This window comes from Caretta caretta, chromosome 5 (assembly GCF_965140235.1).
Source record: "Caretta caretta isolate rCarCar2 chromosome 5, rCarCar1.hap1, whole genome shotgun sequence".
Taxonomy (NCBI): domain Eukaryota; kingdom Metazoa; phylum Chordata; order Testudines; family Cheloniidae; genus Caretta; species Caretta caretta.
Window position 1 is genome coordinate 46,770,781 of NC_134210.1, and position 13,092 is coordinate 46,783,872.

Sequence of the window (13,092 nt, forward strand, 5' to 3'; positions counted from 1 at the left end):
GTAGAACTATCATAGTCTACTTTTTGTCAAATACACAAATATATAGCATGCAACATGCTATACAGAACTGTGTGATAGTAAATTTTAAACTTATTTACAAAAGTATCATACTATTCATAATGTCATTATGATTAAGCGTGACATAGTTCGTGTAGCTTAAGTATGAACACTGGACTTAAAAACTACAATATATTAATTTTACTATTCTGAAACAATCCAGTATGTTTGAGAACTATTTATAATGCAGAACAGAAACATTAACTATGCATTGTTATAAGAAAAATGTAATCTAAAGAGGTTTTTCCCCCTACTGATTCTGGATTGTCTCATTTACTACATCAACCCTTTTAATTTACTATGACTTATATTTTATGTCATATATACTGTCTGTTAAGGAAATCATATCTGAAGTTTTTTCAGAATTGTATTGTCTAATCTGTAAATAACTTCAGTTGTGGGTGTGGCTTTTTGTTCTTGTTCGGTTGTTGCAGCAAGATAGGATGTGATTCCACCCCCTCCCCCCCACTCCTGAACACTTTTGTCTCCACATGGGTACATGTACAGTAGTGAAGGATCTATCATAATTGCCATTCTATCCTCTTTGAAGTGGATGAAACTTGCAGAGACAGGAAGTGCAGAGAGGAAGGGAGAGCATTATCAGGGCAATAATCTTGTTCGCAATTAGTTCTGTTGATGTTTTTAGTTAGAGGTCACCAAAGCATAGTATTTAGTTTTGACTACGTTTGTGTGTCATTACCAAATATTTTTTTGTTTTGAGAAAACGCTGATAAATTAGGGTATGCGCCTCCCTTTAAAAAATGGGGTTAAGAGGGAAAAAATAGGAGAATTTACATATATAAATAGAAATGGCTTAAAGATATTGTAGAACAATCCATTAAGAGAAATGTTAGAAATTAGAACTTCTCAGTGGTGTGAATGCAAACATCAGTAGTGTGCATGAGCGGCGGAAAGTGAAATTACTAATCTAACTTTGGTAATCAAGGTGAGTGGAATGCAGAAGGTTAATATCAGTCATGAAAAATTGTTGCTATTTCAGGTTTAATATTGTAATCTAAAGAGTTATCAACAGTGGTTATGGTTAAAATATTTTGGCCACTTTTTTCAAAGCTGAGTACTTAAAGTTCCACTTCTAAATCCACGTTTAGTGCTTAAACAGAAATAGGTGTCTACATGTAGATTTAGGAGCTAACGTTATGAACATCTAGGCTTGAAAAATGTCGCTTACTATATTTATTTTTTTGGTATCCTTTTCTTAAGCTGGGCTATAACGTATGGTCCTGTCTTTTGGTCGTAAGGAGTGGTGGTTGAATGGTTATTTTCAGAAGTGCAGACTGTGTTTACTTAGTATAGTAAATTCTTTTGCTGTTTTGGCATAGTATACTGTAATTGTACAAACCATTTATAATATGTAAATATCCTTTCATCAGCCATATACTCGGGGATGCTTATCTTCTTACCACAGTTCATGAGATAGGGTAAATAAGGCACAAAGTACTTGCCAGCTCTAATAGCTGTAACTTATAAAATACTTTCATCACACTGAACAGTCTGTTCAAAAATGTGTAAATTCTGAAAAATGTGTGTCCAGTCTTTCTTTACCTTTTATAAGGCAGTAATGTTTATCACAGTTTAAACCACTGTTTTAATATTGGTGACATATAAACTTGTAAGCAAGTTCCAAAGTGGATGTGGTGTTTTTAAACTTATTTTTATTTCCTAGGGAGGAGCTTTACCCACAACATGGCTAGCAAACCCTGCTTCTGATGTGTTTAGTTTGCACCTTAGTGAGCTTCTAGGGGTTTTTCAATTGTGTTAAACCAACACTGTTGTGCTTGTGTGATTGGAGAAACAAACCTTTTTATTTGCCAAGAGAGGGCCTGTATGGCTATAGTTTGTAAAGTCATTGATCCTAGAGTTGTTTTATGAATATAAACATTAGTTGATTGTCACTTATGTTTTCATATATAATAAGCTTAAGGTAGCTTTTTTAGCTGATACAAACAAATTCTGAAATGTTTGTTTTAATGATGCAGTTGAGTTTAATTATAAGAATAATGCTTAAACATTTCATTTTAATAAATTTAAATATTACATCAGACAACCTATAAATAAGAATTTGGGTACAGTAATTCAAAAGTCAACTATCTCTGTTTGAAAAATTAACTTTGGGGGGGAACTTAACAAACAAAAGAATATTTTTGCCATGACCTAAAGCATTCCATCCTGATCGTAAAGTTATCCAGTCCTTTATAAAATCGTACTTTTTCATGCTGATGCCAGGTCCAGAACTGACCTTTAGAAAGGTTTACTGCTACTCCAAAGTATTTGTGACCACTGCTCCTTCTAAGATGTGCGCGCACGCACAGATCCTAAACCCTGCGCAAATGGTGAAACACCACACGCAAAAAAATTTGCACAGAAGCACAATAATTTGCACAGAATAAATTTTTTGCACACACGGCCTGTCAAATTAGAGGGAACATTGTGACCCTATCAGGCCATTCAGTTTACCACCTTTCATCTTTCCCCTAACATTATTTTTAGCAGTCACTATTTTGAGAAAGTAATAGAGATGAAGTGTATATAATGGAAACTTTGGTCAGTACATTAATGTTGGCTAACGGTGTGGGTTTTAATGAAGTTTCTATACCAGAAAAAGCTCAATACATGTTATTCAAATCTCTAGTATCCGTACAAATCCTTCTCTTCTTTTGTCATCATAATAGAATCATACAGTAAACCTGAGCAGTTGGTGTCTGAATTTGCTCAATAATAGCCAGCTTTGAGCAGCCAGCTGGCCAGCCAGAAAAGTCAAGCTTTTACTTTATTTACTGGTGCTAATGGGAGTTTGTGGTACATAATTTTTGCCGGCACACTGTGTTATTTTATGTAGAGAACATATCGCAAACTAAAAGGAATTCTGTTAAACTGGAATCTTTAGTGCTATAGTTGTTAGACTTGAATTTACTTAAGGTGATCTTAATAGTTTTCTGGAAAAGGGGGATTATATCAAAGAGCATCCAGTTTCCAAATCTGGGTCCAGTGTTAAGGCTAAAAATGAGTCTCTTCCCCCTTTGAAAAAGCAGATTTTAAGAAAATTTCCAATATGCTGGTGCTAGTTAACGGTAAAATCATGGATCTACTACTTACCATGATACATACTAGTTCTGGGATTCTGAGTTTGCAAAAGACCCTTTGGAGCAAACATTTTAAGAACCTTGATACTATGGAGATGCTGTGCTTGGGAAGTTGACTTTGTAATAATAATTTTGTGGTGAAATTTGATGTGTGGAATTACATCTACTCACTTAGGTACTGTGGTGTGAAATGTAACTGTGATCTAGAAGAGATTCTTGAACTGAAGAATTGGCTGGTCATGCAGGCTTGCTCCTCCTGCTTGCACCTACCAAATTGCATTAAAAGAGGATAAAATATAAGATACTTTCTGAATTTCCTTTTCCATATAAGGCATTGCTGTAATTACCACAGGGAAGGGAGAAGGTTGCACAATTGTGCAAGGAAGGCAGGATATGTGCAAGACATTTCTGTATTAATATATGGCTCATACTATCAAAGTCTGAACTCCTAATCTAAATAGTGGAGGTGATTACACTGTCAAAGTATTATGTACGTTAAAATGAGAATTACAGTTTTTTGAGTAATTGAACATGTCCATTCTGCTTCAGGTGTGGGCATGCCCAGTGCACCAGAGTAGGAGACTTTTTTTCCCCTTAGTGGTACCTGTCCTCAGCTGCCTCATGTTGCTGTGCAGTGGTATAAAGGGTGGCCCCCAGTTCTCCTCAGTTCCCTCTGACTGCCCATGATTGGTAGTCAGTGTGTGTTGGCTTGCTTTGCAAGTGTTCTGTCTTCCTCAAGAATATATATAGTTATTGTACCCCTCAATAGTTAGTTAGACCTTTAGTTATTTTGTTTAGTTTTGCTTAGATTGTCAGTTTGTGCTTGTTCTGAGTGCTGACCCTCAGTACTGAGTCATGCTCCGCCTCCAGGCTTTAAGCCTTTCATCTGCTGCAAGTCTATGCCAGTAAGTAACCGTCATTCCAAATGCCGCATGAGGGTCACATCTAGGACCACTGTCAAATCTGTAGATATTTCAAATCCTGGATCAAAAAGGATAGGAAGTTGAGTCTTTGTCTCCTTCTCATGAGGCCGCCTTGTGTCCACTGTCTGAACTGTCCCACTCAGGGCGGGCACCGAGTACTTCTACGCCAGTTAGGGCACATCTGAACATTGCAGCATTTCCACTTTTCCAGTGGCGAGGAAGAAGCACAGACAGCATGCCTCAAAGCAGCCAACCTCTTTCAAAAGATTGAGGTCCCCAGTACTGTCTACCAGCAAGCAAACTGGAGAGCAGGGCAGAGTATCCTCTGGGAAGAGATGCTCCCTGGTACTGACTTTGTCTCACTCAGGGTTTTTGATTCTAGCACCAGTGCCTGTATCATTGAGGCCTACACTCGCAGTGGTACTGACTCATTGAATGCGGCAGCAGCAGGAGAACCTTTTGGTACTGATGACGCCAGAGGCATATGCTGCGGTGCAAGACCTGTTAAGTCTCTTGGTACCAGATTCTCCAGCAGCATAGGAGACAAGTTGTCCAGTACTGATTGATCCTCAGACTTTGTCGACATACCTACAAGTAAGGTCAAACCCTCAGCTCCGTGGCAGACTTCAGACTGTCCACTGAATCCTCTCCTGGTGCCTTCCAGAGGTAAAACCAGTATACGGTCACTGGTACAGACCTCTCTGGAGACACTCCATCGGACCTCGACACCTTATGGTACAGTGCATCTCTGGTCAGGTGACACTGATTCTTCCTCTGAGGCAGTGGTTTTCAATCTGTGGCCCAATCAGCACAGAGCTGTGGCCCATGTGACATCCTCAAGGCCATACAGGTGGTATTGGATGCAGCGCACGGTGGTAAATAGGTTGAGAACGACTGCTCTAAGTTGTTCCTATGTTCCTATGTCCCTTGCTCCAGGGATAGACGGCATCACTCACCTTCCTCCAGAGGCTCCTCCTCCTGGTATCCAGCTGTGGTCCTGTGGTGAACCAGAGACCCATATCCTTGCTCTGGTAGAGGCCTCCTTATGCAATCTTTTATAAGGACAAAGTTTACTTTGTCCACATCTGAAATTTGTGACTAAAGTAGTGTCAGAATTCCACCTCAATCAAGGAATATACTTACTGACTTTCTTTCCTAAACCCCATTCTCAAAAGGATGGAGAGACTCCATGCCTTGGATGTCAAAAGGGCATTAGCTTTTTACTTGGACAGAACCAGATTGTTGAGATCAGAGGTCCCCAAACTGTGGGGCGTGTCCCCTGGGGGATACAGAAGAATGTGGGGGGGGCAGGACATGACTGGGGCCCGGTCCAGCCCCCACAGGGGTGCGCAGGGAGCGCCACCCAGCTCCGGTCTTGACCCGGGCTGTTGGCCGCAGCCCAGCTCTCAGGGGCAGACGGGTGGGGGGGGGGAGCACAAGGTAAAAAGCGTGGGGACCACCGATTTAGATAGTCATACCAGCTGTTTGTAGCAGTTGCAAACAGGATGAAGGGTCTTACAGTCTCAACACAGAGGAGCTTGTCATGGATTTCTTCCTGCATATGTATGTGCTATGACATTGCTAACGTAACCCTGCCAAGCAGGATGGTAGCAGACTTGGCAAGATCTCAAGCAACTTCTGCACCTTTTTTTAGCTCAAGAGCCAATAACAGACGGTTGTCGGGCTGCAGCTTGGTCATTGGTGCATACATTTACAACTCTTCATGACACCTCTCAGCATTCCAGAGACAATGTCAGGTTCGGACAAGAAGTCCTTCAGCTCTTGTTCAGGTAGACTCTGAAACCCACGTCTGGTTTGAACTGGTTGTGAGTCACCTGAAGTGGAATGGACATGTTCAATCATTCGAAGAAAAAACTATCACAACTTGTTCTGTAACTGTTGTTCTTGGAGATGTGTTGCATGTGTCCATTCTATGACCATCCTCCTTCCCCTCTATATAGGAGTCTCTCAGGTAAGAAGGAACTGAGGGAAGTCAGGTTGCACCCTTTTTGTACTGTCGGCAAAGGGTGTATGTGCCGCTGCAACAGATACTGCTAAGGGGAAAATTTCCGACTCTGGTGCACTGTGTGCATACACCTAAAGTGGAATGGATATACAATGCATCTCAAAGAACAATTATAGAACAGGTTAGTAATTTTTAAAAATTGTTTCTTGGGCTGTTCTGAAAAGTTATGGTCTTTGAGATGCAAACATAGCTTAGTACTCTTTGCCTTGTGTAACATATCTGTACTCAAAAGCCACATGACTTGAATCTGAGCAGTTGTCTTTTGTGACTTGGAATCCCTCATTGCAGACTACAAGTGTTTCTCCTCTATCAGTAAAGCATGTGGCAGCTAGGAATTTACTACTTCGTTTTGTTTGTCGAATATTTGAAACAGAGTAGCAGAATGTCTTTTTAAGTGAATATTGGTTGAAATAATCCATGATATTTAATATAAAACCAGAAGTAAAATAGATGTACTCTCTATTATCCACTTGTGTTTAGATCCTTCGTTAAAAGGTCAAGAATTTAACTTTTATAAAACTAGACAGCAGCCTCTTGAAGGGCTGCTGTATTTTTATTTTTGTTGGGTATGATGTCATTTTCCAATTATACAGCTTAATCTTGCTTTTTTAGTGTATAAACAAAATCATTTGATTTGTTTTCAGGTTGGCAAAAGAGAAAGTTATGTATGAAAAAGAAGCAAAACAGCAAGAAGAAAAAATTGAAAGAATGAAAGCAGAAGCAAGTGATGATTATGGAATTAAAAAGCAGGTATGTTCTAAAATATTTAAAAAATATATTTAAAGCATTATAACTTATAAAGGGGGAAATTTGAAAGTGACTTTTAACGAAAGAATCTCTCAGCTTTTTCCAAGCTCCGCTGATATGAACATTATACTAAGTTACCTTAAATATAAAAAGGGCAGTATACAAATGTACACAATTCTTTGCATTTTTAAATATGTTGCTCTTTCCAGAACTGTTGACTCATAAGGAGCTCAATCCTGCAAGGTACTGATTGTTCCTGTGAAATGATAAGCTTCCTCATCTTTGAGTTAAGGGTGCTCCATACCTTGCAGGAATGCTCAGGATGGAGTCTGAGGAGGGTTTTCTTACCTTCTGCTTTCTGAATAATTTAGGTAAACCAATGGCATGTCTACGCTAGTGATCTTCCAGCGGCACAGCTGTACCAATGTAGATGCTCCACTGTCAGATCACTCGTGTAGCTTCTCTATGCTGACGGAAGAGAGGTCTGCTGTCGACATAATAAACCACCTAACCAAGCGGTGGTAGCTATGTTGGCCTATGAATTAAGGCCCCCCCCCCTTTTTTTTTTTGGGGTCCTATGAATTAAGGTCTGGCTGATTTGTTTTGTTTTAAAATGTGGAATTTTTTTCTGCTTGCTTTTACTTTAGAAATAATAGGAATACAGAGTTTGGTTTTTTTGGGAGCCCCTGGGATATTCAGTATGGACTGATCTTTCTCAGCTTCTAACTGAATGTGTTGAATTGTTAACAGGTTTTTTTTTCCCCCAAGCATTTCTTAGGTATTTGCTTTTCAATAGATATTCACACACCAAAAAAAACCCCAACCTTTAAACAGTCTGAATTAAAATCACTTTCAGTCTTAATCAGGCTTCACTTGCATTGTCTCTGGTGTTATAAAATAACAGTTCTCCAGTTATCCTTTGTCTTCCTGGACAAATGGAAGAATAAATGAGACCTTGAGTGTCTAATGTAACAAAAAACAAGCAGAAAAAAATATTTAAAAACCAACAAAATCTCCCTTCTCGCTGCCTTTATTAATCATAAATGGCACAAGCCCAACTCTGTGTGGTTTTTCTCCTTTCCAGGTTATTTAAAAGAAATATTTAGAATTTGGAGGGCATTGCACCATTTACTCATACCACTTTATAGAAGTATAATCTCACTGCCTCTGATCACTGATTGTGGTTTTTAGGCTCTACTGAAATAGAAATGAGAATAATTTCTTTAAAGATTCATTGACACTAATTGGAACTAGTGAATGCAATCCCGATGCTCAGTGTCCCAATTCATCAGATTATTTGAGAGCATCAAGGAATTTCCTCACCTACTCTTAAGAAATTGTCATAATTGACAATAATAGCCTTTGAAGCTATTGCAGTAAAGAGAATGGTAAAGCAGTACTTTGAGGATGTCTTCTGAGGAGCCAGTGACAACAGTTTTTAAATGGATGGCCTCCATTCGCTCTGTGGGTATGTCTGCACAGCTTCTGGGAGCAAGTCTTGCAGCCTGGGTCAAAAGACTTGTGCTTGAGGAACTTAAGCTAGCGTGCTAAAAATAGCTGTGGAGACATTGCTTTGATGTTTGGGATTGAGCTCTGAAGCCCACTCTCCTCCCAGGGTTTCAGAACCTGAGCTCCAGCCCAAGCCCTAAAATCCATGTTGCTGTTTTTCGCGCACTAGTATGATGAGCCCAAATAACACAGGCCTTTTGATCCAGGCTGCAAGACCTGCACCCAGAAGCTGTGTAGACATAACTTTTAAGTCTCTCAGTACACTATGAAAATGGCTGCCATTTGATTCCTCAGATGACCTCTTCACACAGCTGCTTTAGTGTTCTTTTTTGGTATATGCTCGCAGCTCTGACAATTTCCAGAGTGCAAGGAATTTTTAAGTTCTGAAAGACTAGGATGCTGAACAGAGTGAGTGTGCTTGCTTGTTCCACTAGTCCCTTAATTTCAAGATACTTCTAGTAGTGGAAAACTTGTTCCAGAATATATGTGGGATGGGATTTACATATTTAAAAAGACTTCAAGAAAATTCTATTTAGTTATATCGTTATTAAGAATTGGAATTAACTATTTAACTATAATAAATTGAGAATTTAGCTCTATCTTTAATATTTATACATAAGCTTCTGTATCTTTCAGTGATGGTAGAATAGCATTACAGAAATAGTTAAGATACTAGATCCAGTTGTGTGAAGTAAAACTAAAGTTTTAGCTAGTCTATAGTATATTAACTGGGGTAGGAAATCCAGTTCTGATCAGGGAACTCTGATCAGGTAATATATTATAATAATTATCACTATAATTTTTTTAAGGGAGAAACTGGAATAGAGGAAAACCACTTACAAGTAAAGCCACTTACTAGTAAATCTTTTAGCTGTGACTTTGCAATGAAACACAGATTATCTAACAATGCACATGAGTGCCTGAAGAAATTTCTATTTTTAAGTGAGTGTTGGTGAAACATGCTGAATTGACAGATCAGGAGACTGAGACACTAATCCTGGGCTGTGCTCCATCACTTTGCACCAATCCACCAGCACAAAGTGGATATAAACATGGTGGATCTGGAGCCTGTAGGATTTCCCCCTGTAGGGAACAATATTTAGGGGGTTGTGTGCCACCTTCGTGTTTCCTGTCACCCTTCTTTTGGCTGCTGGTGGAGGAAGTATGGTTTGGGGCTTCCTCTGAAGCCTCGTGATCCATGGCTCCAGTAGCAACTCTTTGGGGTTGTTGGCAGCTGGTGTAAATTACAGTAGCCTTCAGATTGCTGTCCTGCAGCCGGGCACTAGGTCAGTGAAGTGTTGCCCCATGATTATGGGAGTACAAAGGGCCATTTTTGTACCCAGTGCACCTCAGCCAAGGTTCTGGGCCTGAAGTCCTTGTTTATATGCCACTGGTACATCCTAAGCAATGGCACTGCAAACTACCTCCTAATGCTCTCAATCAGTGTACCTCAGCTATGAATTATCAACCCTTGTCCTCTTCACTGTGTACCAGCAGGAATATTAGTTGTAACAGCTTTAGTGATATAGACACCCATCTACTAACTAATTAGGCTGATGTCCTCAACTCACTTCACGTAGGGTTCCCAAAAGACATAATATATTAACCGTTCTAGCTCACTCCTTACCCGAATGGGCTGTGAATTGACACACTGTTTCAGAAGTGAAAAGCTCCATATCTTCATCCATCCCCAGTCCCCTTTGGGGAAAAAAATTGAAATTCTCTCTACCGCTTTAAAGATGGTTTTGTTTTTATCATCATACTTTGCTATATTCTTTTTTTCTCAAGAAAATATAGATGCAGGTTAGAGTTTGAAGATTTTCCACCAGTTTAAATAAAGAATCGTACCTGACCCAAATCATACTGCCAGAAAAATGTGATAAACCAAGAGGGAAAACTGAGAAAATACTATGGAATAAAGGAAGGCTTATATAACTTCAAGCATCCAAGTCACCATATCCTAAGCCAAAATATGTTTGCCTAATAGCTTTTTCCAAAAGCAGATTTCATACTATATTGTTTTGTTTGTTTTTTTAATTGATTGAGCTTTCCTACCTTGAGTGCAGGGGTCTGGACTAGATGACCTACTAAGGTCCCTTTCAGTCCTACACTTCTATGATTCCCACAAGATTTATATGAGTTTAAGATTATCAGGCAGGAAAATGTTACAACTCGGAATTTATTTATCAAGTGTAAACTGCAAATAAAATCTTTGCAAAATGCCACAAAAAATCTCATCCGTTCTAGCAAAACAGCACAATGGACTCCAGTGCTTTTTTTTAAAAAGGGATTAAAAACTGTAGTTCTTCTTTGAGTGATTGCCCATGATCATTACACTGTAGGTGTCTGTGCACGCCAGTGTACAGTTGTTGAAGAGTTTTCACTTTGTGGTCCCCATTTGGGAGGCATAAGTGCCCTCTGCTGCCTTGTGCACAGGCATAAAGGGTCAAGGTGCCCCTCACGCCACTCAGTTCCTTCCTATTGCCTGTGACAGTTGTTGGAGCTCCCTTTCCTTGCTTCCGCAAGTCTTTAGTCAAGCATTTAAACAGTGCTCATTGTAGTCCTGTATAGTTAGTGTACTTCAGGGGTCAGCAACCTTTCAGAAGTGGTGTGCCGAGTCTTCATTTATTCACTTTAATTGAAGGTTTCGCGTCCCAATAATACATTTTAACATTTTTTAGAAGGTCTCTCTCTCTCTGTCTATATATTATATAACTAAACTATTGTAAAGTAAACAGGGTTTTCAAAATATTTAAGAAGCTTCATTTAAAATTAAATTAAAATGCTGATCTTACGCCTCCGGCCTGCTCAGCCCGTTGCTGGCCTGGGGTTCTGTTCACCTAGGTCGGCCACGGGCTGAGCGGGGCCTGCGGCCGGGACCCCGGCTGGCAAGGGGCTGGCAGCCAGAACCCCAGACTGTCAGCAGGCTGAGCGGGGCTGGCGGCCGGGACCCCAGACCCGCAGTGGGCTGAGTGGCTCAGCCCGCTGCTGCTCAGCGCGCTGTCAGTCTGGGGTTCCGTCCGCCAACTTCTGCCAGCCAGGGTCCCGGCTGCCGGCCCTGCTCAGCCCGCTGCCAGTTTGGGGTCCCGGCCCTGTCTACACAGAGTAGGTACCTACCTTCTCCCTGGTTCTAGCCATTCTCTTCCTCTCTCTGCACTGAGGTGAGAGGGGGAGTGCACTGAGAACAGGGCTGGGGGGTGAGGAGCAGGCTGGGGGTTGGGGTGCAGGATCTGGCCAGGAGCTAGAATGAGGGAGGGGGCTCAGGGTTGGGGCAGGAGGTTTGAGTGTGGAGTGCTTACCTGGACAGCTCCATTTGGTGCAAGGGGTGCAGGTGGGAATGGGGGGTGTGTGTGCAGGAGCTCCAGTTTGGTGCTCAGGGTGGGAGTGGGGATGTGGGGGGTGCAAGAGTCAGGGCATGGGGTGTGGGGGAGCTGGGTATGTGTGAGGAGGGTACAAGAGTCAGGGCACGGGGTGTGGGGGTGTGTGAGGAGGGTGCAGGAGTCAGGGCAGGGGGCTGGGTATGTGTGGGGAGTGCCAGAGTCGGGGCTGGGTATGTGTGGGGAGTGCCAGAGTCAGGGCTGGGATTGTGGAGTGGGGTGCAGGGGTCAGGGCATGGGGCTCGGGTGTGAGGGGGGTGCAGGAGTCAGGGCAGAGGGCTGGAGGTGTGGGCTGGGGTCATGGGGGTGCTCCCAGCCCCCTGCACTGAGCAGCTCACGGCAGGGGGCTGGAGGGGAGATGCCCTGATTCCATCCCCTTCCCCAAGGTCCCTGAAGCACGCTGTGGCTCCGCTTTTACCTCTCCCCCTCCGTAGCAAGGACCGTCAGCTGATCAGCCGCAGGGAGGGAAAGAAGGAGGGGCAGGAACCCAGCACACTGAGGGAAGAGGCGGGGGAGGGGGAAGCTTGCCTGCCTTGCAAGGAGAGAGCAGTGGGCGGGGGGCGGAAAAGAGTGGGCCGGGCTGGGCAGGATTTTTAGTGCACGCTGCTGTCTGCCCGGGTCCAGCAGATAGCAGCATGCCATTAAAAATTGGCTCACGTGCCATGTTTGGCATGCATGCCATAGGTTGACGACCCCTGGTGTACTTCAGTAGTTAGTGTAATAGTAAGTTTAAAAAAAAAAAATCATAAATTTGTGTGGAACTGCTTGGTACTGGAGATAGGCCACACTCTGGGTTTCAAGCCCTGCCACTCTTGTGGGAAGGCAATGCCTAACAGTGATCCTCATCCCAACTGCCTTAGAGTCACATGAGTGACAAATGTGCTGTTTGTAAGCACTTTAAACCCTGGTCCAAAAAAGACAGGGCAGCCAGACTGAAATATCTGCTGCTGGAATTGGTGCTACGTCCTCTATCTGAACCATTGCCCTCGGTCCGGGTACTGAGCACCTCACTATCAGTCAGTAACTCACCTCCAGCATTACTGGCATTGAGAGAGAGATTGGCATCACTGGTACCAAAGAAGGGTTACTGTAGGTAAGACTCAGTCCCAGGATCTTCAGAGGAAGCCAAGAGGTCAAGCTCATCTAAAATCTCAGGAGGGCACTCAGAGAAAGTATGCCCCAGAGCACATTTCCTTGGTTTTAGGAAGAGACTGCCACTTCAGACCCTGAAGTGGGATCCTATGTGCCCTAGCCCAGCTGATCTCACCATCAAGAGTAAAGCACCTGCCCACCCTGATTTCAGCCTCAGTTTAATCAAGGGGCTTACTGAAAGTACCCTTGGGCCATGCACC

General features: G+C 42.2%; 1 protein-coding gene across 2 annotated transcripts in view; it reads left to right on the forward strand.

Moving 5' to 3' along the window:
* TBCA (tubulin folding cofactor A) overlaps positions 1 to 13,092 on the forward strand; it is a 61,173-nt gene that overhangs the window by 26,490 nt on the left and 21,591 nt on the right. For both annotated transcript variants that reach the window (XM_048849545.2, XM_048849546.2), the window contains exon 2: positions 6,752 to 6,857. In XM_048849545.2, the coding sequence (XP_048705502.1) occupies positions 6,752 to 6,857 (106 nt within the window). The remainder of the gene's footprint in view (positions 1 to 6,751; positions 6,858 to 13,092) is intronic.